Genomic DNA, 25146 nt, shown 5'->3' with positions numbered 1-25146 from the left:
CTCGCTGTAGAACATTTTCTTCACCCCAAGAAGGAACCCCATACTCATGAGCAGCCACTCCCCACTTCTCCCTTTATCCCTTCCTCTTTGGAATTACTAAGCTCTTTTCTCTCTCTCTCTTCTTTTTTTAAGATTTTATTTATTTATTGACAGAGATCACAAGTAGGCAGAGAGGCAGAGAGAGAGAGAGGGGTGGGAAAGCAGGCTCCCTGCTGAGCAGAGAGCCCGATGTGAGGCTCGATCTCAGGACCCTGAGATCATGACCTGAGCTGAAGGCAGAGGCCTAATCCACTGAACCACCCAGGCGCCCTGTTCTTTTCTCTCTTGATGAGTTTTGCCTGTTCTGGAAATTTCATTTAAAGGGACTCAGGCAGTATGTAGTCTTTTGTGTGTGTAATGTTTTCAAGGTCCGTCCACGTTGTAGTGTGTGTCAGTATTTCGTTGCTCTGTGTGGCCGAGTGACCTTCTGTTATATGGCTCTGTCACATTTTGTTGATTGTTTGTCAGCTGATGGACGTTAGGCTGTTGCCAACTCTGCCTCTCTGAGCAGATGTGTCCAGGGTTTGGAGCAGATGTACATTTTCGATTTGCTTGGGTCTATGCCTAGGAGGGGAATTTCAGGGTCGTATGGTAAGTCCATGTTGAATCTTTTGGAGAAACAGCCAGAAAGTTTTCCGGACCGGCTGCACCATTTTGCCTTCCCGCCCAAGGGGTACGAAGGGTTCTGTTTCTCCATGTCCTTGCCAGCACTTGGTGTTACTGACTTTTTGATACTGGATTTTTAAACACTTGTTTAAGTATCACTGTGGTGACTCACAGTGTTGCTCAAATCAGGAAGGGAGTATCTGTTTTGAACTGTGAGTTTGGTGTTTTACTTTTGTGCAGAGGCAACCCCTCCTGCCTTGAGGACCCGTTTCCAAGGTTGGCTGTAAAGTGGGGCACGAGCTGTGACCCATGCGGGGCCTGGTGGGGTCTCATCCACTTCCATGTCCGGAGCCCCAGTTGGCTTCGCAGCATTTCCCTTTGTAAACCCTTGTGTTCGTTCACCGTCCCTGCCTCTTTTTCTTCTCTCTCCCTCCTCTGCCAGGGACCTGGAAGCCAGAGCACAGAATGAGTTCTTCCGGGCGTTCTTCAGGCTGCCGAGGCAGGAGAGGCTGCACGCTGTTGTGGACTGCTCTCTGTGGACACCGTTCAGCCGCTGTCACACCGTGGGGCGGATGTTTGCCTCCGACCGTTACGTCTGCTTCGCCAGCAAGGAGGATGGCTGCTGCAATGTCATCCTCCCACTCAGAGAGGTAGGGGCAGCCCTGGCCGGCACTTCCCGAGCCCACCTTCTGTCCTTGAGCCCGTGGTGGCCGTGAGACTGGATGGGCAGGGCTGCTCACCCAGCAGGGTTTTGCCCACTGCAGATGGGCCTCTGGAGGGAAGCACGGCCTGCATTTGACCAGTCCCCGTGTGGTTGTTGCTTTTTCTGTCATTCCTCCAACACCCTGAAATTTGCCTGGCAGTGATTGGCAAGAAGCAGATGCCCTCACCTCTGCATTAGTGTTGACGCTGTTCAGAGAAAGGCTCTGCCTCACAGTTAAAGCTTTTCTGTCAGCTCTTAGGTAGGATTCCACCCCTTGTACTCACAGAAAGGGGAAAGAGAAGAGGCAACTGACAAAAAATATCACCTTGAAAACGTCCGATTGCTTGGCTCTTGTGCCCTCCTGGGACTTGAGTGAAACACTTAAAAATGTTTCGTTTAATATGGATCAGGTCCCTTTGTACTTTAACAGTCTGCAGTCTGTTCCTGAAAATTCAGGGCAGCCTGAGGCTACTTCCAGATCTGAAGAGCTCAGTCCTTTGGTTTCAGGGCACATCTGTGGTGAATGTACCCACCACTCTGTTTCCATCAGGACGTCCAAATTCTGAGCACAGTTGTTTGGGGAAACTCAGAATTTTTTATCCATGTGATCTCCTTCCATGTCATTTTGTAAATGTTTTCATTTTGCAAATGTTCTTACTTAGGAGTGAAGCAAGAAGTCCAAGAGTTGTCTTAAACATTTATTTGTCTTCTTGTTGTAGCTTATACATAGCATCACATTTACCACTTGACCCACTTTTAGGTGTTAGGGTTCAGTGGCATTAGGTACATTCACGGTATCATCCCACCATCACCAGAACTTCATCTTTGCCATCAGAAACTCTGTCCTCATTAGGCACTCACTCCCCATTCTTCCTCTCCAGCCCTGGGCAACCACTGCTCTACTTTCTGTCTCTGACTGGTACTACTCGAGGTCCCTCATCTAAGTGGGATCCTATAACATTAGCCCACGTGTGGCTGGCTTATTTCACTGAGCATCATGTCGTCCGGATTCGCCCATGCTGTAGCATGTGTCAGAATTTCTCTCCTTTTTAAGGCTGTATAATATTCAGTGTGTTGATAGATCACATTTTTGTTTCTCCGTTCGCCTGTTAACGGGTACTGGAGTTACTCTCCCCTTTCAGCTGTCATGTCTGTGCTGCCTTAGATAATTTTTACTTTCTGCATCTATTCCTGAGGGCAGTTGTTTGGTTTGGCCTTCTGTCTGGTGATACCTAAATAGGTAGTCGAAATGCCTGCCCTCCTTTGTCTGTTGCCATACCTTTCATGGGTAACCTTTTGCAATAGGTGGTGAGCATTGAGAAGATGGAGGATACCAGTCTGCTCCCTAATCCCATTATCATCAGCATCCGGAGCAAGATGGCTTTCCAGTTCATCGAGCTGAAGGACAGAGAGAGCTTGGTGGAGGGCCTGCTGGTGAGGCTGAAGCAGGTGCACGCCAACCGCCCCGTGCATTACGACACCTCCCAAGATGAAGACATGGTATGAGGCTTAGAAACAGCGGGATCCTATCCAGGGAAGGTCTTTCTGACCATTTCTAGGGCAGTGGTTTCGGAAAGGAGTACACATGGCCATGATCTACTTGAGAACGGGAACGTTGTGTTAGGGCTGATTGGGCCTATGTATCAGACAGGGTATCACTTTTGGTACGTGCAGAGTCCTGAGTGGGTGCTGCACAGGTTAGAAGGTGCCCCATGCAGCAAGTGGTTTGAAGGACCAACAGGGTACCCTGTTCACAGGTTAGAGGGGTCTGCAGGGCACCCCTTTTGAGGTTAGGTGAGTTGATGGGCAACCCTCCCTATATTAGAGTAGTTCGTGGGGTATCCACACAAGTTAGAGGGATTTACAGGGCACCCCTCCCAGGTTAGAGTGTTTGATGGGTTATCGACCTGCAGGTTAGTGGGCACCCTCCTCACAGGTTGGAGGGGTCAGTGCTCCCCACCCCTGAGGCTGAGGGGGATGTTATTTGGGGGCAGGTGGAACTTGTTAAAAGAGAAGTTACATTGTCCTTAAGGCCAGACAGCTGGAAAACAGACGTGGAGACGTGGATCCACGGGGACCTCCTCTCCTGCTGTTTCACACCCGTCCCTCTCTTTCTTCACCTCTTTTTACCCACACAGTGACAGGGAGGAAAGGAGATATTCCCTCAGTACCCAAGAGCTGTTTTCTGCAGGTGGTCATTCTCCGTTCTGGAAGCATACAAGAAATGGTGCTTGTCTGCCCCCTCTTGGCCCCATGCTGTGTATGCTGTGAGCAGCCTTCCCAGGAAAGCTTAGTGTGGACCATATTCTATCCTGAGGATCAACTCTGTTGGGCTAATGTTAGTCTCTTTCCCTTGAGACCTGCATAGGCATGTCTAAGTATGTTACCTTTGGGGCGCCTGGGTGGCTCAGTCAGTTAAGTGCTGGACTCTTGATCTCAGCTCAGGTCACAATCTCAGGGTCCGGGGATCGAGCCCCTTGTCTGGCTCCACACTCAGTGGGGAGTCTGCTCTAGATTCTCTCTCTCCCTCTTCCCCTCCCCTGCTGGCTCACATGCACTGTCTCTCTCTCAAATAATTAATTAATTAAAAAAATATGTTACCTTCATGCCTCCAAAGGCAAAACAAAGACTCTTCCATAAGTACAGTAATGACTTTCTTCTAGCTCCCTCCTTTTTTTTTTCTCCTTTCCAGCAGACTTCACCTGTATTTCATTCAACAAGCATGTGCAGCGACCACAAGTTTGGGGATCTTGAAATGGTGTCCTCTCAAAATAGCGAGGAAAGTGACAAAGAGAAGAGCCCACGGCTCCACCCCGAGGCCCTGATCTCTGTCTTCCAGCAGGCGGGCAGCCAGAGCCCAGACTCAAGAATGGTGGGTGACCTGGCTCTGCCTTTGCAGGGGGGTTCCCAGGTGTCCGACTTGATGAGGGCTGTGCACCTGCCAACCCCAGCCTTGCAGGCCTTGAGGGAGCAGGTGTGGTGCCGGTTGCTGGATGCCCCAGTAGCTGGCACCCCCCCTCCCTCCCAGACAGGTGGAAGGGCTCAGCCTGTGCCAGTTGCCTGGGCACATCCGGTTGCATGGAGGATGTGGTCGGAGGATGTGGTCAGAGGACCAAGGGCGATGGCTTTCCCTACCTGCCCCTTAAGTGGCTCTTTGACACAGCTCTTGGCCATTTGACCTGGAGAGCCATCAGTGCTGTCCTTTGTGGGATCTTGCAGGTGCAGAACAGGCATTTTTCCTCTTACCCAGAGATGTCTGTATGGGCTTCTTTTACAGTATCGCTTGGTTCTCTCCTGGAACAAAAGGTCTGCTATGCTGTAGTTATGCTGTAGTTCTACTGGACAAAAGATATTTCTGTTACATCTCCTTATCCTTGTCCTCTTTGTAGGGAGAACCTGAGGGAAATGTCATTCCCAGTGGGGTAAAGAGGCTAGAAATTGTACCGTGAAAAGACATCGTGGCCGGAGGGAGGCTGCATTGGGACCACATGTGTTGGGGGTGTCTGTGGACATTACTACCCCAAACTCTGTCTTGTTGCCCAGTGGGCTACTATGTAATTGTTAGCTTTATTCATTCAAACCAGAACCTTCTGATATGCTTTACACAGAGCAGCTCAATGAACTCCTGACTAAAGCTGTAAGAATATTGAATATATAGGGAAGCTTCTCCCCTTACTAGAGAATGCAGACAATGAAAAGCATATTAAACAAGTTGCTTAAAAGGTACTAATGACTCCTGTCATCTAGGGATAATAATTTTAAAGGATTTTTAGTTGCCTCGAGAAATGGTATCTATCTTGTGTCTGATAATGAGAACAGTGGGATTTTTTTCAGATTTCAGTTTTTCCTCTGGCTGCCCTGGAGATCAGGGCAAGTTATGATCCCCCCACCCCGCACTGCCCCCTTGCTTTAGTTCACCCTCTGAGCTGACCCATGTTTCAACAGCTGGCTTGGTGTCAACATCCTGAGAAGCTTCCCCTAATGTCCCCGACTCCCACCCTGCCCTCCCAGCTGCTCTAGACTTGAGTACTTGGACAAACCTACTCTTACTATCCACTTTGCCAAGGAAATGGCATTTTATTTGTGTAAGCGCTCCTGCTGGGCTCTGAGCTCCAGAAGGCCTGGTTCTCTGCATTAGTCATCTTTACATCCTCTGTGCCTGCAAGTGTTTCAAAACATTTGCTAAACCAGTTGCCTTTCACTCTTGGTCCCTCTGGTAACAGTGGCAGCCTCCCTCTGTGGTGGGTTGTGGATGGTCTGTGCTGGAAGGCTCGGAGGGACTTCTTTGTACATTAACAGCATTTCCATCTCCAGTCCAGGGAGCAGATAAAAATAAGCCTGTGGAACGACCACTTCATGGAATACGGTAGAACCGTGTGTATGTTCCGCACAGAGAAGATCCGGAAGCTTGTAGCTATGGGGATCCCTGAGTCGTTACGTGGCAAACTCTGGCTGCTTTTCTCAGGTAAGTGTTTCTGGTATGTTGAGGCTAACTGATATTTCTGGAGCACAGGCCCAGATCTGAACAGCATAGCCTGTATGTGCAGACAGGAGCTCTGTCTCTGGATTTTTCCTACCACGTTCCCAGCCAAGAACTTCGGCACCCTTACTGTGTTAGCCTGAGACCTCTGGGCTGCAGTGTCTTCCTTGGCCAATGTGAGGTCTAGCTGAAGGGATTGCCTCTCCTTTAAAAATAACTTTTGAGTCTGTAGATTGTCTTGAGAACTGTAAAGGACCTCCTAGAAGCGAAGTGTCTTTCTAGGACATATGTTCTGAACTAGACTAAACAAACAGGGTGCCTGGGTGGCTCAGTGGGTTAAAGCTTCTGCCTTCAGCTCAGGTCATAATCTCAGAGTCCTGGGATCAAGCCTCATATTGGCTTCTCTACTCAGCAGTGGGCCTGCTTCCCCCTCTATCTGTGCCAGCCTCTCTGCTTACTTGTGATTTCTCTATCAAAGAAATAAATAATTATTAGACTAAACAAACCAACCCTCTGTACATTGTTCACTTGCAGTGACATTGAAACACATCTCCCAGCATACTTTGTCAGTCCCTCTTCCATGGAAGACACACGGCATCCCCAGGAGACACCATTGCGGAGATTTTGGCCGTACTTTCTCCTTCTAGGAATTGCCTGGGCCATGCCACGATGACCTTGTCTGGCCTCAGGCCCTCAGACTCTCCCTCTGCTGCTGTTGGGTGATGTCTGGGAATCCCTCCTCAGGACCCTCACCAGCAAGTGGGCAGAGATGGGGACCGATTTCTCTCGAGACGTGCTGAGCAATGTCTCTGCATTGCGGGTGGCCGTTTCGTCTGGCTCAGTAGGAGAGGTGGGGCCTTGTAGGCAGGAAGGTAATGCCCTTATTGTCAGGGTGCAGCCGGAGGCCCCGGGAGGAGGTCTGCTCTTCCTCAGTGACACTGCTGTCCTCAGATCAGCACGAGTCTCCTGGAGGCCAGGCCTGGGTACCTGTCTTCTCCCTGCACCTTCTTCTTCTTCTTCTTTTTTTTTTTTTGATTTTTCAAAATTTTTAAAAAAGTTTTTATTTATCTATTTGAGAGAGAAAGAGAGAACAAGCAAGGGGAAGGAGAGGGACAAGCGGACTCCACATTGAATGCAGAGCCCAATGTGGGGCTTGATCCCAAGACTTTGAGATCATGACCTGAGCTGAAATGAAGAGTCAGATGCTTAACTGATTGAGCCACCCAAGTGCCCCCTCCCTGCACCTTCTTACGTTCCTCCCTCCTGTGGCTTCATCCCAGATCTTCACCCCTCTCATCTCCCTTCCCTCTTCTCAGTCTCTCCCCTGAAGAGCCAAGCCCATCCCCTCTCTGGCCCAGGGTGCTTTTTTTTTGCTTTCCAGCACAATTGCTGGCATGTGCTTACTTGGGATTCATTGATAGGCCTATCACTGCTCACCTTGTTTCCCCTGCGGAGTCTCTTTTGGCTGGTTTCTTCATCAAGACAGGCCTTTTTGAAATTAAAAATGTCTTCTTTATTTTTATATTGAATGAAAACAATTTCAGAGTTGAAAGGAAAATAGGAATGAAAGAAAATCACACGATTCAGCTTAACCACCTACAGGTGATACCTGTTGATGCCACGGGCATAGAGCCTGCCTCGTTAATGAACATACACACACATTGCAATAAAAAAAACAAACCTAGCTCCTCAAGAGCTGTCTTTCCTTCCAAGTGGTAGTGTTGATGGAAAGACTGCTGTGGCGTTTAGGCTGTCATGGGTTGAGTGGCAGCTATTAGTGTTAAGTGTTGAGTACAGGGAAATGTTGTAGTGAGTGTTTGTGGAGTGTGATGGGGAATCACGGTCGCAGAAGGTTGAGTCGGGAGGGAAGTATACTAAACCCCATCAGAATTTAAAAACCTAAACTGGCGATTAATGGTGGAACTGGGCCCCTTCTGCTTGTCCTGTTCTCCTGGGACCTCTCTGCATGGGGCCAGCCTCTGTCCTGGAACCCCGCCTGCTACCCGCACCCCTGCGGGACCACTGGCCAGGACCACAGTTGCTTGGGTGCTGGCTGATGAGGGAATGGGAGCCTCATGCACTGTGGACACCTCACTCCTGAAGTCCTCTCCCTGTCAGAGGCCTGGGAGGATCTTGGTGGTAGGTGAACTGGGCGGGGTTGCCCTGCCTGTCATGAGCTCAGCCTCTGAATTTTTTTTTAATTAACATATAATGTGTTATTTATTTCAGGGGTACAGGTCTGTGAATCATCAGGTTTACACAATTCCCAACACTCACCATAGCACATACTCTCCCTAATGTCTGTCACCTAGCCACCCTATCCTTCCCACCCCACCCCCCAGCAACCCTCAGTTTGTTTCCTGAGATTAAGAGTCTTATGGTTGTCTCCCTCCCCAGTCCCATCTTGTTTCATTTTTTCCCTTCCTACCCCCTCCACGACCCCCCACCCTGCCTCTCAAATTCCTCATATCAGAGAGATCATATGGTAATTGTTTCTGATTGACTTATTTTGCTTAGCATAATATCCTCTAGTTACATCCACGTTGTTGCAAAGCCCCTGAATTTCTTGTTGCAGCTTGTTGGCTCCTTGAAAATTGATTACTAAACAGAAGTGCACCTTCTTGTGTGTTTCACACATACGTGCTCAGTAATTTCATGTTGAGTTAATGTATGAAAATTGTGTGTATGTCTGTATGTATAGATACACACATCTATCCAATCTTCCTATTACTAGAGAATACAACTTGGGAAAAGCGTATTAATACAGCTGTTTCTGGTATGAGCTGTTTCCCTCCCTATAAGCCATAGAAAAGCCATATTGTTTCATTTTTTTTCTTTTTTTTCTCGTTTTTGGCAGAATGAAAGTCCTTTTGGTTTGTGTGTGGTCTCAAGATATTTTCTGTCCTTCAAGTAATGAGACCCTATTGAGGTCTTCCAGCAGGACAAGCCCCCTCCCCAGCTTGACTCTGTCCTGGTAACCTGCCCCCTTGAAAAAATCCTTTTAAATCATCAGATGCTGTAACGGATCTCGCCTCGCATCCGGGTTACTATGGTAATCTGGTGGAGGAGTCCATGGGAAAATGTTGCCTGGTGACTGAGGAGATAGAGCGGGACCTGCACCGTTCCTTACCAGAGCATCCCGCCTTCCAGAATGAAACCGGAATTGCTGCTTTGAGGAGAGTCTTGACAGCCTATGCCCACCGGAACCCCAAAATTGGGTACTGCCAGGTAGGGTGTGCAGTGGAGGAGCAGAAATCTTTGAGTCCGTGTCTTGTGTTGATTACCCAGGCTTCGGGTTCTGTTGTTCTTGGCTGTCTGGTACCCAGGACGGTCCTGTGTAGGCTCTGTGCTTTTGCTTTCCTTAAAGAATGTTATCAAGTAAGGCCTCAGGCATCATCTCCTTATAGTCAAACAGGTTGATGACTTAAGATTAGAAACTTTACCTGGTGCCTGAAAAGAGCAGTGCACATGATGAGTTGCTGTCCAGGACAGGACAGTTTGTCTTCACCGCCTCTCCAGGCCTCCACTGTAGGACGGCAGTGATAACGCTTCTCTGGAGCTTTATCTATCTAGACCTCTGCAGAAGTTACAGGGATTATTTTTAAAATCTCCATGCTATTGGGGGAGCAAAAAATGTTTGTGGCCGATCCCTTTCCTTCAGGAAGCACAAGTGGAAATAAGCCGCCCTCTAAGTAGTTGTTGAGTTTACTTGGAAAGTGTATTCAGGGATGTGGTAAACAAGCACAAAATAGAACCTGGTAAAATAAAACACCCCTGCCCCCACCCCAGCACTAGATGGGGTTAGAGAAGTTTCTGATAGCTGAAAATAGAAGAGTTTAAACTTTGCTTTCCCATGAAAAGCAAAATCAACCCATGAATGTTGTGTGTGTTTGTGTGTGTGTGTGTGTGAACATACACACAGAATAGCTGGATTTGACTTGAGCCTGAAGCCCGCACCACAGCTGGCCCCAGCATTCCTAGATGGGAACAGTGACAGAAGGGTGGCTGGTCATTCAGCCTAGGGTGTCTTGTGGGGACCGTGTTGATAAACTCAGTCATTCCACTTTACAGGTGTCAGTGTGGTTGGGCTAGATGGGGTGTCTCATCGGCAGCCTTGACTTCTGTGGACCCTTTGGGCTTGTGTGGTTTTTCATGTCTTCTGTGGCACAACGTGGTGTGATGCTAACCACCCTCTCCTCTGTGAACCTGTGCAGTCCATGAACATCCTGACCTCCGTTTTGCTGCTCTATGCCAAGGAGGAGGAGGCCTTCTGGTTGCTCGTTGCCGTGTGTGAGCGGATGCTGCCCGACTACTTCAACCATCGGGTCATTGGTAACCTGTCTCCTTCCTCCTCCTCTTCCTCTTCTGTGCTTGGGGAGCAGGGCCAGAACCGGGGCAAAGAGGTGTTGATACATTAGTCCTTGTCCAGAAATCCCCAGTACAAACGCTGTTTGGCTCTTGAATGTGCAGAACCGACAGGTGTAATCTCTGTACCGTTCTGCCGAAAGGGTGGAATAAGTTACCTGAAAAGAAAAATGTTGAGGTTCAAGAAACAACCTGAAAGGGAGGGTGGTTTGGCCCACCCTACCCAAGGAGCTCACACAGACAGATGTCCCCTTTCCCTTGTGGAGACTCTTGAGGCTGGACCTGAAGGGCAGCCTGGGACCCCCCTCTCCCTCGACTTGTATACAGTAAGTGAGAAGGCTCCTTGTTGGCCCCCCTGCTCTGGGCTGACCTGCGACCCCACCTGGTGTCTTCCTTTTCTGTGGCCCATTGGAATCTGCATTTCCCCTGTGGTCTAGCACCTCCTAGTGGACAAAGTGATAGAAACGTTGCTTCAGCTTGCTGATAACTCTCAGATACCCTTTCTGGAGATGCCCTGAAATTTGGGTAGCAGCAGTGGGAACAGAAACGAAAGAATCAGTTTGAGACAGAATTTGGTAAAAGACTGGAGGTGGGGGCAGGTCAGGAGGAAGATGCTCCCGAAGACTGGAGTCAAGAACTGAGGGAATGTGAGGACCCCATGGGAGTAAGCGGGGGCTGTCTAGGAAGGACGTGCCACTTGGTGCCTTTGGTGGCCTTTTGGGATGCCTTAGACTGTTTTCCCTGGCTCCCTCCAGGTGCCTGAGTGATGGGCTTCCTTCCCTTTCCACTTGATGCTGGGGGAGGCAGCTTAACCTTGTACACAATAGCACAGAATCATCGGAGCCACGGGTAGGCAGGGTCACGGGTAGGCAGGCTGCCAAAGCCGCCATTGGTTGATGGTGCTGCTGGGGGGCAGTGCCTACTCCTCAGTGACCAGCAGAGCCTCCATGGTAATGGGTATCCCTATGTGAGCACCGCCGCAGTACAGCCTGGAGCATTTCCATAACCCACCAAGTCCCCTTCTGCCCCTTCCCTGCCACAGGCAACTCTTGCTCCTGATGTCTGTCACCACGGGCTAGTTGGACCCGTTCTTGAACTCGATCTAAATGTAATCATGGAGAACGCACTCTTCTGGGTCTGTTTTCCTGCTCACAACACGAGGTTGCTGGAGCATTGGTACTCTGCTCCTTCTTCTGGCTGAGTCACACTTCACTGTACTCTCAGACCGTGATTCATTTATCTGGTCACTTGTTAGAGGTCTGAATTGTTGCCAGTGCTTTATTGTAAGTGAAGTTGAAATACACATTCAAGTGTAAGTCTCTCTGTGAATCAAGATTGCCCATTTTCTTGGTATTTACCTAGGAGTAGAATTGCTAGGTCATAGGTTAGAGGGATTTTTAGCTTTATAAGAAACTGTCAGTTTTTCAAAGTGATATATACTGTGACCATAGAAACCCTATCAGCAGTGTGTGAGTTCTGGTTGCTCACATCCCTGTTAGCTTTCAGAATTGGCCTTTTAAGTTTGCTCTTCTAGCAGGGAAGAAGGAATCTATTATGCAGGTTTAACTTTGCATTTCTTTGATGAATGATACTGAACACAATTTTCTGTGCTTAGTGGCCATTTGTTTATTGTTTCTTTTGAAGTACCTGGTCCCATATTTTGCCTTTTTAAAGGAAAAATAGGTTTTTGACCACTAAGTTGCAAGAGTTGTTACTTTGAACACAAAACCCTTGTCAGGTATATGTATTACAAATATTTTCTCAGTGTGAAGTTTGCATTATGATTTTTATTAATGTTTTTTGAAGAATACTAGTCTTTGATTCTGTTGAAGTCCAATTTATAGTTTTTTTCTGTGGCTAGTGCTTTTTGTGTTCTAAGAAATGTTGCCTTTTCCCTGTATTTTTCTTAAGCTTTATATTATTAGCTTTTATATTGAGGTCTATGACACATTTACAAATATATTTTCTTGTATGATGTGAAGTAGGATTTGAGGTCCCCCAGCCTCTGCCCCCACACAGGTATGCACTTGATTGAGCATTATTTTTTGAAAATACTATCCTCTCCCCACTGAATTACTCTAGTTAGTGTCAAAAATCAGTTCAGTACGAGTCCTTTTCTGGGCTCAAATTCTGTTTCATTCTGCTTATCTCAGAGTAGTTTCAGTTTCAGGCTGACTTTAGGAAGTGTGCCTCCTTCCCCCAACCAAGTCTCCATGACCTGCCTTTTCCAGGGGCCCAGGTGGACCAGTCGGTCTTTGAGGAGCTCATCAAGGAGCACCTCCCTGAGCTGGCGGAGCACATGAACGACCTCTCGGCCCTTGCCTCCATCTCTCTCTCCTGGTTCCTGACTCTGTTCCTCAGCATTATGCCTCTGGAGAGCGCAGTGAGCGTTGTGGACTGCTTCTTCTACGATGGGATCAAAGCCATTTTCCAGCTGGGGCTGGCAGTGCTGGAAGCCAATGCCCAGGGCCTGTGCAGCAGCAAGGACGATGGCCAGGCCCTCATGGTCCTCAGCAGGTACGCTCACTGGGTGGGGGAGGGGGTGAAATAAGGAGGGCCATTGCGGGCTCTGCAAAATAGACCAGGTGGAGGCAGCAGGGGTTGCCCAGCAGGGCTGTCCCTGTGGAATATTTGCTTCCACTCTGCCACTTGTCACGCAGTAGTCCCCACCGCCCCCACCAGAGTCAGCCAGTCAGGTGGCACTGTTGCCTGCATGTGGTGAAGAGTGCCATTTTCCTGGCTCCTGTCTAGCAAGTAAGAGAGGGTACAGGAGGAGAGCAGGGACTCTCACTTGTCTCTGAGGAGATAGGCATTCACAGTGGCCTTGACTGGGGCAGGCAGGCGTTGGGAGATGATGGTCTTAGGCAGCCAGCTGGAGATTCCAGACCCTGGATGTGTAAGGGCTGGTGTGTTACAGTCCCTGAGACCAAGGACCGGAACTTGGGTGTCTTGGAGCTGAGGGCAGGTTCCCGTTCAGAACATGGAAGCTTACAATGGCACATATGCACGGAACTTTGTATGGACTTCAGCAGAGTCCCAGGTCCCTGCAAACCTACCCATGGGCCCAGATCAACAAGCCTGGCTATAGGCATGTCTCCTTTTCTCTAAGGGAGCACAGCAGTTGCTATCTCGCCCTCCTCCCAGAGTTTGGAGATGAATGAGCTGAGTCTGAAAGTGCTCTGACATGATGTCCCCCGGGTCCCCAGGAAGGTGCGTGGTGTGGTGCACAGGGGAGGGGAAACTATACTTCAGTAGTGGGTTGTGTGCTCAGGTTTCTAGATCATGTTAAGAACGAGGACAGTCCTGGACCCCCCATCGGCAGCCACCATGCCTTTTTCGCCGACGACCAGGAGCCCTACCCTGGGACTGACATTGCTGACCTGATCCGGGACTCCTACGAGGTGACAGGGCCTGGCCCCACCCACATCCTCTGGGAAACCTGGTTAGGGGTGGATTTTGAGGGAGGTTCCCTGGCGGATACTGCTGTCCTCTTTGTACAAAAAGGGGTTCTGTAAGTGTGTAACTCCTGGTTTCTCTGCAGAAATTCGGAGACCAGTCTGTGGAGCAGATTGAGCACCTGCGATGTAAGCACAGGATCAGGGTTCTCCAGGGCCACGAAGACACCACAAAGCAGAATGTGGTGAGTCATGGGTTGTCAGAAGGGCAGTTGGCCCTAACCCAGAGTCTGTTGTGGTTGGTCCTAAGAATGCCCAAGCTTTTGGGGCACTTGGTTGGTATATGACTCGATCCTTGGGATCCCAAATTTGAGCCCCATGTAGGGTGTAAAGATTTTTACACCTAACTTTACACCCCATGTTGGGTGTAAAGATTACCAAAAATAAATAAACTTAAAAAAAAAAAAAAGAATACCACTCCCCCAATCCTGCATTGAATTAGGGTGACCTGGTGTAGAAACAGGGGTATTAGAGTCAGACAGACTGTGAGTAATTTAATCCCCATGAGCCTCAGTTTCCCTAGTTGTCAAATGATACTAAGAGGATACTAGAGGATATTAATACTCAGCATCCGGGACTAAATGAGGTACGAAATAGAAAAATGCCTCGCACAGAGGCCTGCAATGCTTGTTCTTCAGGAGGAACATCCTGGCCAGGCTGCGTCTTTGTTAGAGTTCGACTTCCCTTAGAACTCAGTGTAGAACTTACCCGTTTGTCCCGAGGCCCTGATGTGTGAATTGGAAAGGCTGAGGGTAAACACCCTGAGAAAGTTACCATGATGTGATCTTGGCATCAGAAAGGAACAGACTGCTCTGGTAGACAGGACACACCTGGTGTCCCCAACGAGCAGAAGAGACCCCTGTTCCCTCTGATCGTTCTGGGTGCAGGCAGAGAACTCACCCCACTGTTGTTGGTTGTTTCCTCAAGCTCCGAGTTGTTATCCCAGAAGTCTCCATTCTTCCTGAAGACCTGGAAGAACTCTACGACTTATTCAAGGTAGGAAACTCTGGGAAGATGAAGGAGTGACAGGTTGTCAGCTGGTCAGGGGTCGGCAGGGGGAGGGCTGCGGGAGTGGGTGAGTACGTGGCTGCTGGAGGGGTCTGCCGCGTCTGTGCAGTGGCAGCACAGGCTGGAGCTTACCCCGCCTGCCAGCTCCATCTTGGTCTCGCCTGCCTATGGCCCACACGGGAGCTGTGCTCTGAGGGCCTCCTTCGATGCTGGTAACCTGTTCCATGCTGTTCTACGCAGAGTTCCCAGGCCTTGGTGGATGAACAGTGACCATTACTGACATTCCCACCTCCTATACTTTGTAGTGACTCATACCCCCCCCCATAATACATGTAAATAAATTTTTATATTTGGCTGCTACGGGTGCCACTTTATCTTCTATTTTCCCTTAATACTATTATTAACACTTATCCATGTTGCCATGTAGTCTTACTCATTTTAAAATTACCTTATAATCTATCATATTGGTAATACTAAATCAGCCATATTTCTAATATTTGGATATATAGGTGAACACTCAGGTCTTGCCCAATGAAGAAAATTTTCAGGTGCCCTGCTGAAAGTTTCCTTCCTTGAAATACTGGATAAAAATAGGGAAGGCAGGCAGGCACACTGCTCCACTCATGATAGCCTGGCAGTGAATGGGGAGACAGAAGAGTTGGAGAAAGCAAGTCCTGGGTCTGGCTTCCAGGGCTCTTCCAGGTGGGGACTCTGAGCTACTGTCACTTCCGAACCCAGAGTGTAAACTGATGGACAGAGTAAGAAGCAGCACTTCAGGGACTTCTAAGTGGAGCACTGGAGGTTGTCTGAACTGTGCGTGCATCTGTCACGGCCCATTTCCCCGCAGTCACTGAAATGGCCTTGGCTTAGTAGAGTCCAGGCACCCCTTGTTCCTGATAAGCAGGATGTGTGCTGACGACTGCTCAGGACTGTGTCTTCTGTAAACAGCCCCTGTCTTTCAGTTTCATAGTTTCCTCTGTTTCATGAAGAAAATATGAGAAGTCAAAGTGTCCCAAGTCCCCACCCCTCTTTCCTTGACTTTCAAGGAGGAAAAACAGGGCATGCTAGGAACATAAAGACAGGTAGACAAATGTGTTGTTCAGCATGAAAAGTATTTCATCTACTTAAGGCTAACTGCTCTCAGTTTGAGAGAATAAGAGCTTTCACAGATCCGAATTTATATAATTTAGACGATTGCTTTAAATTAATAAAAGTAAAATTCATTAAGTACTAACCATATTCATCTTTAATAAGAGTAAGGAAGATGGAGCCTACTGTTTTCCTATTTCTGTCTTTCCTAGGAATGATATGTTAAGTGTTTATTGAAATTTTATTTGTTGTTAGCTTTACAACTCTTTCACTTATGTAGGACTAACTACAAAGAAAAACTTAGAAACTATCTAGATACAATATAATTTTTAAGATACACTTCCAAAGGAAATTCCAGTAAAACAGTTTCATAATCATGGTGTCTGATTCCATTATACATGCCAAGGTATATAATATATGTGTTATATACAATATATTGTATTATGTTATATATAGTATATTTGTGTTACATATAATATATTGTAAAAGAGATTTGTGTAACTCACTCCAGTACTTTCTTTCCAGGCCCAGAGTCTGCATGTGTCCCATGTAAGAGCCCCATCAGACTATCCTCTCTCTCCATACTCCTGGTCAGCTCTGAATTTTCTTTGCTTTCATAGTCTGACTTCATGTATTTTTTTTTTTAAAGATTTTATTTATTTCCTTGACAGAGATCACAAGTAGGCAGAGAGGCAGACAGAGAGAGAGGGGGGAGCAGGCTCCCCACTGAGCAGAGAACCTGATGTGGGGCTTGATCCCATGACTCTGGAATCATGACCTGAGCTGAAGCCAGAAGCTTTAATCCACTGAGCCACCCAGGTGCCCCTCTAGTTGGGTTTTAAATATACTTCTGGTCTTGTCTTTTTTTTTTTTTTTTTTAGATTTTATTTTTATTTATTTGAGAGACAGAGAGAAATACAAGTGGGGGGAGCAGCAAAAGGGGAGGAGAGAGGTGGAAAGAATCTCAAGCAGATTCCATGCTGAGCATGGAGCCCAACCAGGGGCTCTGTCTCATGACCCTGAGATCATGACCTGAGCCAAAACCAAGATTTGGATGTTTGACTGACTGAGCTACGCAGGTGCCACTACTTCTGGTCTTTTCAACTAGAATTTCATTTTTTCAGGGAAAGGGGTCACATAGCAATATCCTTCCATTGTTTTATAAATACATGATAGGTTATTAATAAGGATTCTGTTCCTTAACCTCATTGTATCCTTCCCTAAGCCTGGAATGAACAGGCGTGATCACTTTGTGTTAAGATCAAGTAACTCTGACCAAGTTCATTACGCATTCTTTCATGTTCAAGATCAACAATATGCTTGGTACTTAATGAAATTTATTTTTATTGATAATTTAAAGCAATTTTTTAATGCTCGAATGTAACTTTTTCCTTCCAGTTTCACGTGTGTAACTGACATACAGCACTGTGTGAGTTTAAAGCATATAGTATGACTTAAATATATTGTTGAATGATGAGTACAATTAGTTTAATTAGAATCCATCTCTTCTAGACATTAAAAAAAAAAAGAATTTTTTCCCCTTGTGATAACTTTAGGATCCATTCTCTTAGCAACTCAAATACACCATATAGCCATTAACTGTACTCGTCCTGTTGTACATCACATCCCTAGTGTTTACTCTAACCAGACGTTTGTACCTTCTGTCCACCTCCTCCAGTGCCCCCATACCTCACCCTGGCCTTGGGGAACCACAATTCTGATCTCTTTTTCTGAGTTTGGGGTTTTGTTTTGTCTTTAGATTCTACATATAAGTGAGATCATAGAGTACGTGTCTGACTTCTTTCACTTAGCAGGAGTGCCCTTATGGTCCATCCGTGTTGAACAGTCTCAAATTACGTAAATTCGGATTTGTGATGTGTCTTCTATTCTCTTAAATTGAAAACAACATCATTAATCTTAACTAAGTAAGATGTTTACAGTGTAATACATACTCAGTGTCCTAGAATACTTCAGGAAACACCAAAGACCTGAAACAGTTACTTATGTCTTCCATAAACCTGCTGTTATTAAATGATCAGTTAAATTCTTTCACTCTTTGTGAATTACCAGGCTTTAGAGAGCATTGGGTCTCTTTAATATTTTACTTGCTTACATGTTCTGGTTAAGACTTTTATTTTCAGGGGCACTTGGGTGGCTCAGTGGGTTAGGCCTCTGCCTTCAGCTCGGGTCATGATCCCAGGACCTGGGATTGAGCCCCACATCGGGCTCTGTGCTCAGCAGGGCCTGCTTCCCCCACTTCCGCCTGCCTCTCTGCTTATTTGTGATCTCTCTCTCTTTCAAATAAATAAATAAAATCTTTGGGAAAAAGAAGACTTTTATTTTCAAATTTTAATTAAAAATCACAAAATAAAGAATAAAAGTATACTGACTCTTACCATTTAAAAAAAAGAAGAACTTTTAAGCAAAAAATGAAAGGGTCTCATCCTGTCTGTACCTACAGTCTTACCCTTGTACTGGTAATTATTGTTAACAAATTGGTGAATATGTTTCCTGATTTTTTTTTTTTCCTTTTATACTTTCTCTCTCAGACACACCTTCCCTCCCACCTATGACATGGAAAAAATAGCTGTATAGTTTCATTGTAGGGCTGAACCATCATTTACTTAACCATTCATCTGTTGAGACACATTTATGTTTCCAGGTTTTTGCTGCTTTGTTAAACTGTGCTGGACTGAGCATCTTTGTGCCTTTCCCTGGACACCAGTGCTGCAGTTTCTGTGGGATGGGGTCCTAGGGATGCATAGACTGTATTTAGCCTGTATTGCTAAATTGTGTTTGATTTTTCAAATTTCACTTCCATGGGAATACACTGATGATGTCCAAGAGGGCTCCTGTCCTACATTCCACACACACCCAGTTTTTATTAAGAATCTTTTGCAATTTTGCTAGTCTTATAGAAAATTGCATTTTTTAAATAATTTTAATTTGTTTATCCATTCGTAGGGTTGACTACAGCTAATTGTGTACTTCTTGGTATCACCTGCTTACATCCATGGTCTTTTTTTTTTTTAATCGGTTTGTTTTTCTGTAGGGTTCTGTGTAAACTGGTTGCACAAGTCCTAGGCTTATTTATTATAACTTTTCTTGGCAGGATTCTGTGGGGCTTTAGTATCACAGGATACACAGATATACAATGGATTTTTGCAGTATGTCTTGAATTTTTAGGAATGGAAATTCACTGGACTGTCGTTTCACACTGAAAAGTTCTTGTGGTATTTTTCACAATTCTGCGAAGGCAACCCGAAGGACTAGGCTGCCAACAAATACAACAGTAAAACTATAAATGGCATTTTGGTTTTCATCCAAGGATCTGGGTTCACATATTACAGCTTCTATACTTGTTCCCGTGCCACCGTGATGGGTGGAGGATGCTAAAATTGTGCAGAAGCCTGCAGTCATTGGGAATTATCTCAGTGAGTCAAGATGTCCCAAGAGGTGATTTAGCATGGGTGTAAGAGATGCATCCTAAAGAGGGGACCCTCAGGGAAGGGCCAGTTTTGAGTGCTCTGGTTGTCAGTATATTCCCAAGACTTGGAATCACTTTTTTTTTTTTTAATTCCAGTTTTTTGAATTGTTAATATATTCACCTTGCTCAAAATTAAAAACTTATAAGAAAGTATGCAGTGAAAAAACTTGGTTCTGGGGCACCTGGGTGGCTCAGTTGGTTAAGTGTCTACCGTCAGCCCTGGTCAGGATCCCAGGGTCCTGGGATCGAGTCCTACATCTGGGACTGCGGGGACTCTGCTGCTCCCTCTCCTTCTGCCACTACCCACTGCTTGTGGGTGCTCTCTCTCAAATAGTAAAATCTTAAAAGAGACTTGGTTCTACATGTGGGTTCCCACCCCTATTTCCCCTCTCCACAGGCAACGAGGGTGACTTCTTTTATGTTCTATAGATCTGTCTAGCACTTTTTTGTTTTCAGATGTGATTTGATGAGAAAACAGAATAAAAATTAGGTCTCCTAGAATTAAAACTATGGCAGCTGAACATTGAAAAATGGTTAAAATGGTTAAGTTTTGTTAGATATTATGTGCTCCAATAATAAAAAAAAAAAGACGTTAGAGAAAGAGGTCAAAATTACATATCTTATGGGCATGAAGTGTAAGGTAACAAGGTAACAAGGGACATCTTTTACTTGTCTGGTTAGAGTAATGAGATTGTAAGCACTTTTTTCATTTGTTCGTGTTATAGTGTTCTTATTCAATACATAATTTACGAGGCCAAGTGAGTCCTGAGTGAAGGCCAAGTTAACCCTGGCTTTTAAGCGTGCATCCCCCCACAGGTGCTCCCATCTCTCACAGATCCCTCTCTCCCTCTTGTCTGAAGAGAGAGCACATGATGAGCTGTTACTGGGAGCAGCCCAGGCCCATGGCCCCACGCCACGACCCCAGCAGGCCCTACGCAGAGCAGTACCGCATAGATGCCCGGCAGTTCGCACACTTGTTTCAGCTTGTCTCGCCCTGGACCTGTGGGGCCCACACGGAAATCCTCGCAGAGAGGACTTTCAGGCTCCTGGATGACAACATGGACCACCTGATCGAATTCAAAGCATTTGTGAGCTGTCTCGGTAGGACCCTGTGGGTCTTCACTGCAGTGAGTTAATCTGGGACGGGAGTCTGTGAACACAAGACAGGGTGGACTGTGGAGCGGGCAGACCCACGCAGTGAAATGTATTTGGGACTGGCCTGATGTGATTTGGAGATTTTAGAAACCACTCTGCAGGCTCCTCTTATGATGACACTTACACCTCCTTAAGGAGGGTGAGAAGGGCCCAAGCTCTCAACACACAGGATCATTGCTCCTGTTCTCCTCGGGCGCCCAGGGTGTGGTGTGGCTTGTTAGGGGCTGTGTTCTTGACTCCTGCCCATGAAATTAAAATCTTTCAGAAGGTATGAGGCCAGACAAAATTCAGGTTATCCTGCACCTCAAGAGTGACCTTTTCTTGTTTTCATTTCAAACACCCTATGTCTGGTAGTAGGGACAGCGAAGTATTGAGTGAACAAGTACTGATCGTACTAAGTTCTCTCCCCACAGTGAGGTTGTGTCACAACAAATGTACTTTATCCATTTGCATCTTCTCATTTTCTCTCATCTTTTTTTTTTTTTTGAAGATGTTATGTATAATGGAGAAATGAATGAGAAAATCAAACTGTTATATAGACTTCATATCCCTCCAGGTAAGAAATTCTATGGAGAAAATCTAAGTTCTGTTCTGCTTTGACACAAGTAAGCCTTGTATGTGACTCTGAAGTTCTTCTCTTTTAAAGTTCCATTTAGACTTGAGTCAACAGATGTTTTTAATCTGGGGTTGCTGATAACAAATTTTCATTACTGAGCTGTATGGCCTATGACAGCAGTTGCCAAACTTGAGCATGCATCAGAATCATCTGGGGGGCTTGTTAAAACCCATATTCCTGGGCGCCACTCCACTGTTTCCGGCTCCCTGGTTCTGAGGACCACACTTTGGTAACCGCTGGCTTGTGAAGTATGTAAGGAAGCAGACCCTGGTTGCCTTAATAGATGGGTTATTTAAGCCTCCTCTTTTGAAGGACCATTTCATTCTTCTGGCATGTAAGTCCATACTTCCCTCAAGTTTCAGCAGGTAACCGGGAACAAAGAAAACAGTTTTGAAACCTAAGATGTCATACTTGGCCTTAACCTTATTCCTTGGATCATTTGAAGTCACAGAGGTGGGTTAGTAATGCCAGCATGGTCTCTGGACCCCAGGGCCATGGTTCTGGTGTTGGATGGGGCCCCTGACAGAACTTCCAATGAAGGAGGCTAGGAAAAAGTTTTTGGGGCCATGAGATCCTGGTGGTTTTTACAACCAACACTTCTGGAAGAGTTGGAAATGCATATAACCATCATTTGTGGCTTTCTGGGTCCACTTCCTGAAACTGAGCCATTACCAACTGGACAACTGCAGTGTGCCCCGGGAGCATTCTGTAGCAGCTTTCTTCCTCTGCCTTCCCACAGACTTGTTATTCCTCAATTACAAATGGTTTGGCATCAGTGACGTTCTTTGCCTTTTATGCCAGTGTTAGTGAGTTTAGTTTTTTATTTTTATTTTTTTAAAGATTTTATTTACTTATTTGACAGATCACAAGGAGGCAGAGAGGCAGGCAGAGATAGAGAGGAGGAATCAGCCTCCCCGCTGAGCAGAGAGCCCGATGTGTGGGGCTCGATCCCAGGACCCTGGGATCATGACCTGAGCTGAAGGCAGAGGCTTTAACCCACTGAGCCACCCAGGTGCCCCCGAGTTTAGTTTTTTAATTTGCCTTTATTTTTCACAAGTGTTTTCCTACTAACATAGGAGACATGCATAATTATTCCTCTACTATCATCGCAGCCATTCTTCACAATCATTGTCTGTATCTAATATTGCTAAACAGGATTATTTTATTTCAATTATTTCATCTCAATTTTTAAATAAGCGTTTTATTTTGGGATAACTTTTAGATTTATAGAAAAATCACAAAGATGGTAAAGATGGAATTCTAACTTTTTATTTATCTTTCTAAAGTGTTTTATTAGTTTCAGGTGTACAACAGAGTGATTCAACAATTCTGTACATTACTCAGTGCTCACCATGAGGACAGGGGGTACCCCTAATCCCCATCACCTACTTCACCCATTCCCCTACCTCCCCTCTGGTAACCACCAGATTGTTTTCTATAGTTAAGAGTCTCTTTCTTGGTTTGTCTTTTCAACCCCTTTGTTCATTTGTTTTGTGTCTTAAATTTCACATCTGAGTGAAATCATATGCTATTTGTCTTTCTCTGCCTGACTTTGCTTAGCATTATATATACTCTCTAGCTCCATCTATGCTGTTGCACAATTAGATGGCAAGATCTCATTCTTATGGCTGAGAGATATTCCGTGTATGTGTGTACCACATCATCTTTGTCCATTCATCAGATGATGGACATTTAGGCTGCTTCCATAGTTTGGCTATTCTAATAGCCAAAAATGCTGCAATAAACATAGGGGTGCATATACCCTTTGATTTAATGTTTTTGCATTTTAGGGGTAAATGCCTGTAGTGCAGTTACTGGAACCATAGGGTAGATTTTTTATTCTTTCACACTGTTTTCCACAGTGGCTGGATATTTGCTTTCCCACCAACTGTGCACAAGGGTTCCTTGAAAAGTGTGCTGCTCTGTGGTTGGCCTTTCTCAACACTTGCTCTCCACTTGAAATAACCATTCCTCGCTATGCTCCCAAGAAAATTGGTTGTATTGGTTCTTCTGTTAGAGCATTTTGTTAGTGACTTGTATATACATTTCATATTTCTGAGGCAGAGGGACCCAGTATCCTCTTGACATCTAGCAGTAATTACCTAAAAAACTCTGTTTTCATCATGACTGCCTCAACGACCACACAAGGCTTACAATTTGAGTGGATGCTCACATGTGCCAATGTGTATAAGTTTTATACAAGGTTGGTAAAATGACTCAATATCAGTTACAGAAAAACCCCAAAACTCCACAAACAGCTCCTACCCACTGAACGCAGGAAACCTATCTCCCAAATATGAAGATCAGCTTCTCAAGGCTTTGGTGCCATCTTGGGGATATTTGTTGGATTACAGCTGATTTATTAGTAAATATGAAGATCCTGAGTCCGTAATACTTTGTAATTGTTATTTATAAGAGCTTTTTGATCTATAATTCACACATCATACAGTACATTCATTTAAAATATACACAACTCAATGATTTTATCCTTAGTTATATGACCGTCATAGCTTTAGACATTTTCATAACCCTAAAAAGGTCTATACCCTTTGGCTTTTGCTCCCAATCCACCCATTTTGCCCTGCTTTCCTTTTTTATAGAATTGCCTATTTTTGGATATTCCTTATAAATGGAATAATGCAGTGTGCCATTTTGTGTCGTGCTCCTGAGTCTCCAGGGCTCATCCATGTTGTAGCATGTCCCAGTGCTTATTCCTTTTATTATAACTGCATTTGATAGTCCATTTGATAGGTATGCCCTAATCTATCAGTTGGACACTTGGGTTTGTTGCCACTTAATGGCCCTTGTGAACAATGCTCCTATAAATATTTGTGTACAAGTTTCTGAGTTGGGTATGTTTTCATTTCCCTTTGGTAGTATGTTAGAGTGGAATTCTGGGTCAAATGATAACTATGCTTAACTTTTTAACAAACTGCCATACTTTTTTTTCAAAATGACTATGCCATTTTATATTATCAGCAATATAATGCTCTGTTTTTGTATATTTCAAGAAAACTTGTAATGATACAATGCTTTGGATTCAGTAATTCTTTTTCAATTTTTGTTGGAAAACTATTAAATATAGCACTATGTGCTCACTGTAGAAAAAAATGCCATGAAATTGAAAATTACCCCATCATCCAGGAATCTAGTTGTACATTTATTTCTAGAATTTATATGTATATACATACATTTATCTTAAGATTTAGGAAAGGATTTTACTACCATTTTCCAGGTCATTATTGGCAGTGTCCTATGATTCTGTATTTCATTAATTAAAACAGTACCTACATAAAGCAGGAAAAAAGGCATTATCTGGTCTATAAGATGTTTTCTTTACTCTTTGTATAGACAGTGCTTGGTGTATGCCTGGGTTCACAGTCTCTGCAACCCACAGGCTGCTGGCTTAGCCCTTCTTTGGTCCTTTCTTACATAAGAAACTAAATTACTGAGTTTGGGTTAAGTAAGATGAAATAATTTGTTCCATGTAACTTTTTTTTTTTTTAAAGCACTCACTGAAAATGATCGAGACAGCCAGTCACCATTAAAGAATCCTCTATTGTCAACGTCAAGACCCCTAGTTTTTGGGAAGTCAAATGGTATGTACCTCTCTTCATTATCTTGCAGCAGGCACACATTGCAGTCATTGACAATTTCACAGCTCTTAGAAGCAGACTTAGTCAACAGCCCACTGCTTTCAGAGGCTAGAAACCTTTCAAGTTGCAGTATACTGGGTGACTGCCCCTTGACCCTACCACCATGTTTGTTCCTCTTGCTTAGGGTTTCAAGGATTCTCTTGTAGTGAGAAGTCATCCAGCCACCACACTCTATTCATGGTCAGTCATAAAACAAATTGTTACCAATGTAATCTCTATTTTCAGCTTGTGTATGAAATTTGGTGGGATTCCTCCCATACCACCCAGTTCTAAAGGTGTTCTTTTTTTGCTTTAACTGAATTTTAGCCTAAGGTATATATTGTGTTTCCTGTGTCTCCAGGTGATGCAACTGATTACCAGAAACAGTTGAAGCAAATGATTAAGGATTTAGCCAAAGAAAAAGATAAAACTGAGAAAGAGTTGCCCAAAATGAGCCAGGTATGGACTTAGGTGCAGAGATAACTGTTGTGCCAAGTGATTTGTTCAG

General features: G+C 45.3%; 1 protein-coding gene across 1 annotated transcript in view; it reads left to right on the top strand.

The window, feature by feature from the left end:
- The window catches only part of TBC1D8 (TBC1 domain family member 8), a gene marked incomplete at its 5' end in the record, with an annotated part of 40709 nt that overhangs the window by 12781 nt on the left and 2782 nt on the right, over positions 1-25146 (top strand). The window contains 14 exons of the mRNA XM_082743007.1: positions 1088-1295; positions 2654-2848; positions 4041-4220; positions 5648-5813; positions 8842-9056; positions 10043-10160; positions 12425-12710; positions 13465-13594; positions 13735-13833; positions 14576-14644; positions 20093-20333; positions 20878-20943; positions 24513-24602; positions 25000-25097. Of these exons, the coding sequence (XP_082599133.1) occupies positions 1088-1295; positions 2654-2848; positions 4041-4220; positions 5648-5813; positions 8842-9056; positions 10043-10160; positions 12425-12710; positions 13465-13594; positions 13735-13833; positions 14576-14644; positions 20093-20333; positions 20878-20943; positions 24513-24602; positions 25000-25097 (2161 nt within the window). The remainder of the gene's footprint in view (positions 1-1087; positions 1296-2653; positions 2849-4040; positions 4221-5647; positions 5814-8841; positions 9057-10042; positions 10161-12424; positions 12711-13464; positions 13595-13734; positions 13834-14575; positions 14645-20092; positions 20334-20877; positions 20944-24512; positions 24603-24999; positions 25098-25146) is intronic.

The sequence above is a fragment of the Mustela nivalis genome (genome assembly GCF_964662115.1).
Source record: "Mustela nivalis genome assembly, chromosome: 8".
NCBI classification, from domain to species: domain Eukaryota; kingdom Metazoa; phylum Chordata; class Mammalia; order Carnivora; family Mustelidae; genus Mustela; species Mustela nivalis.
This window is presented reverse-complemented; position numbering and strand designations above follow the sequence as displayed.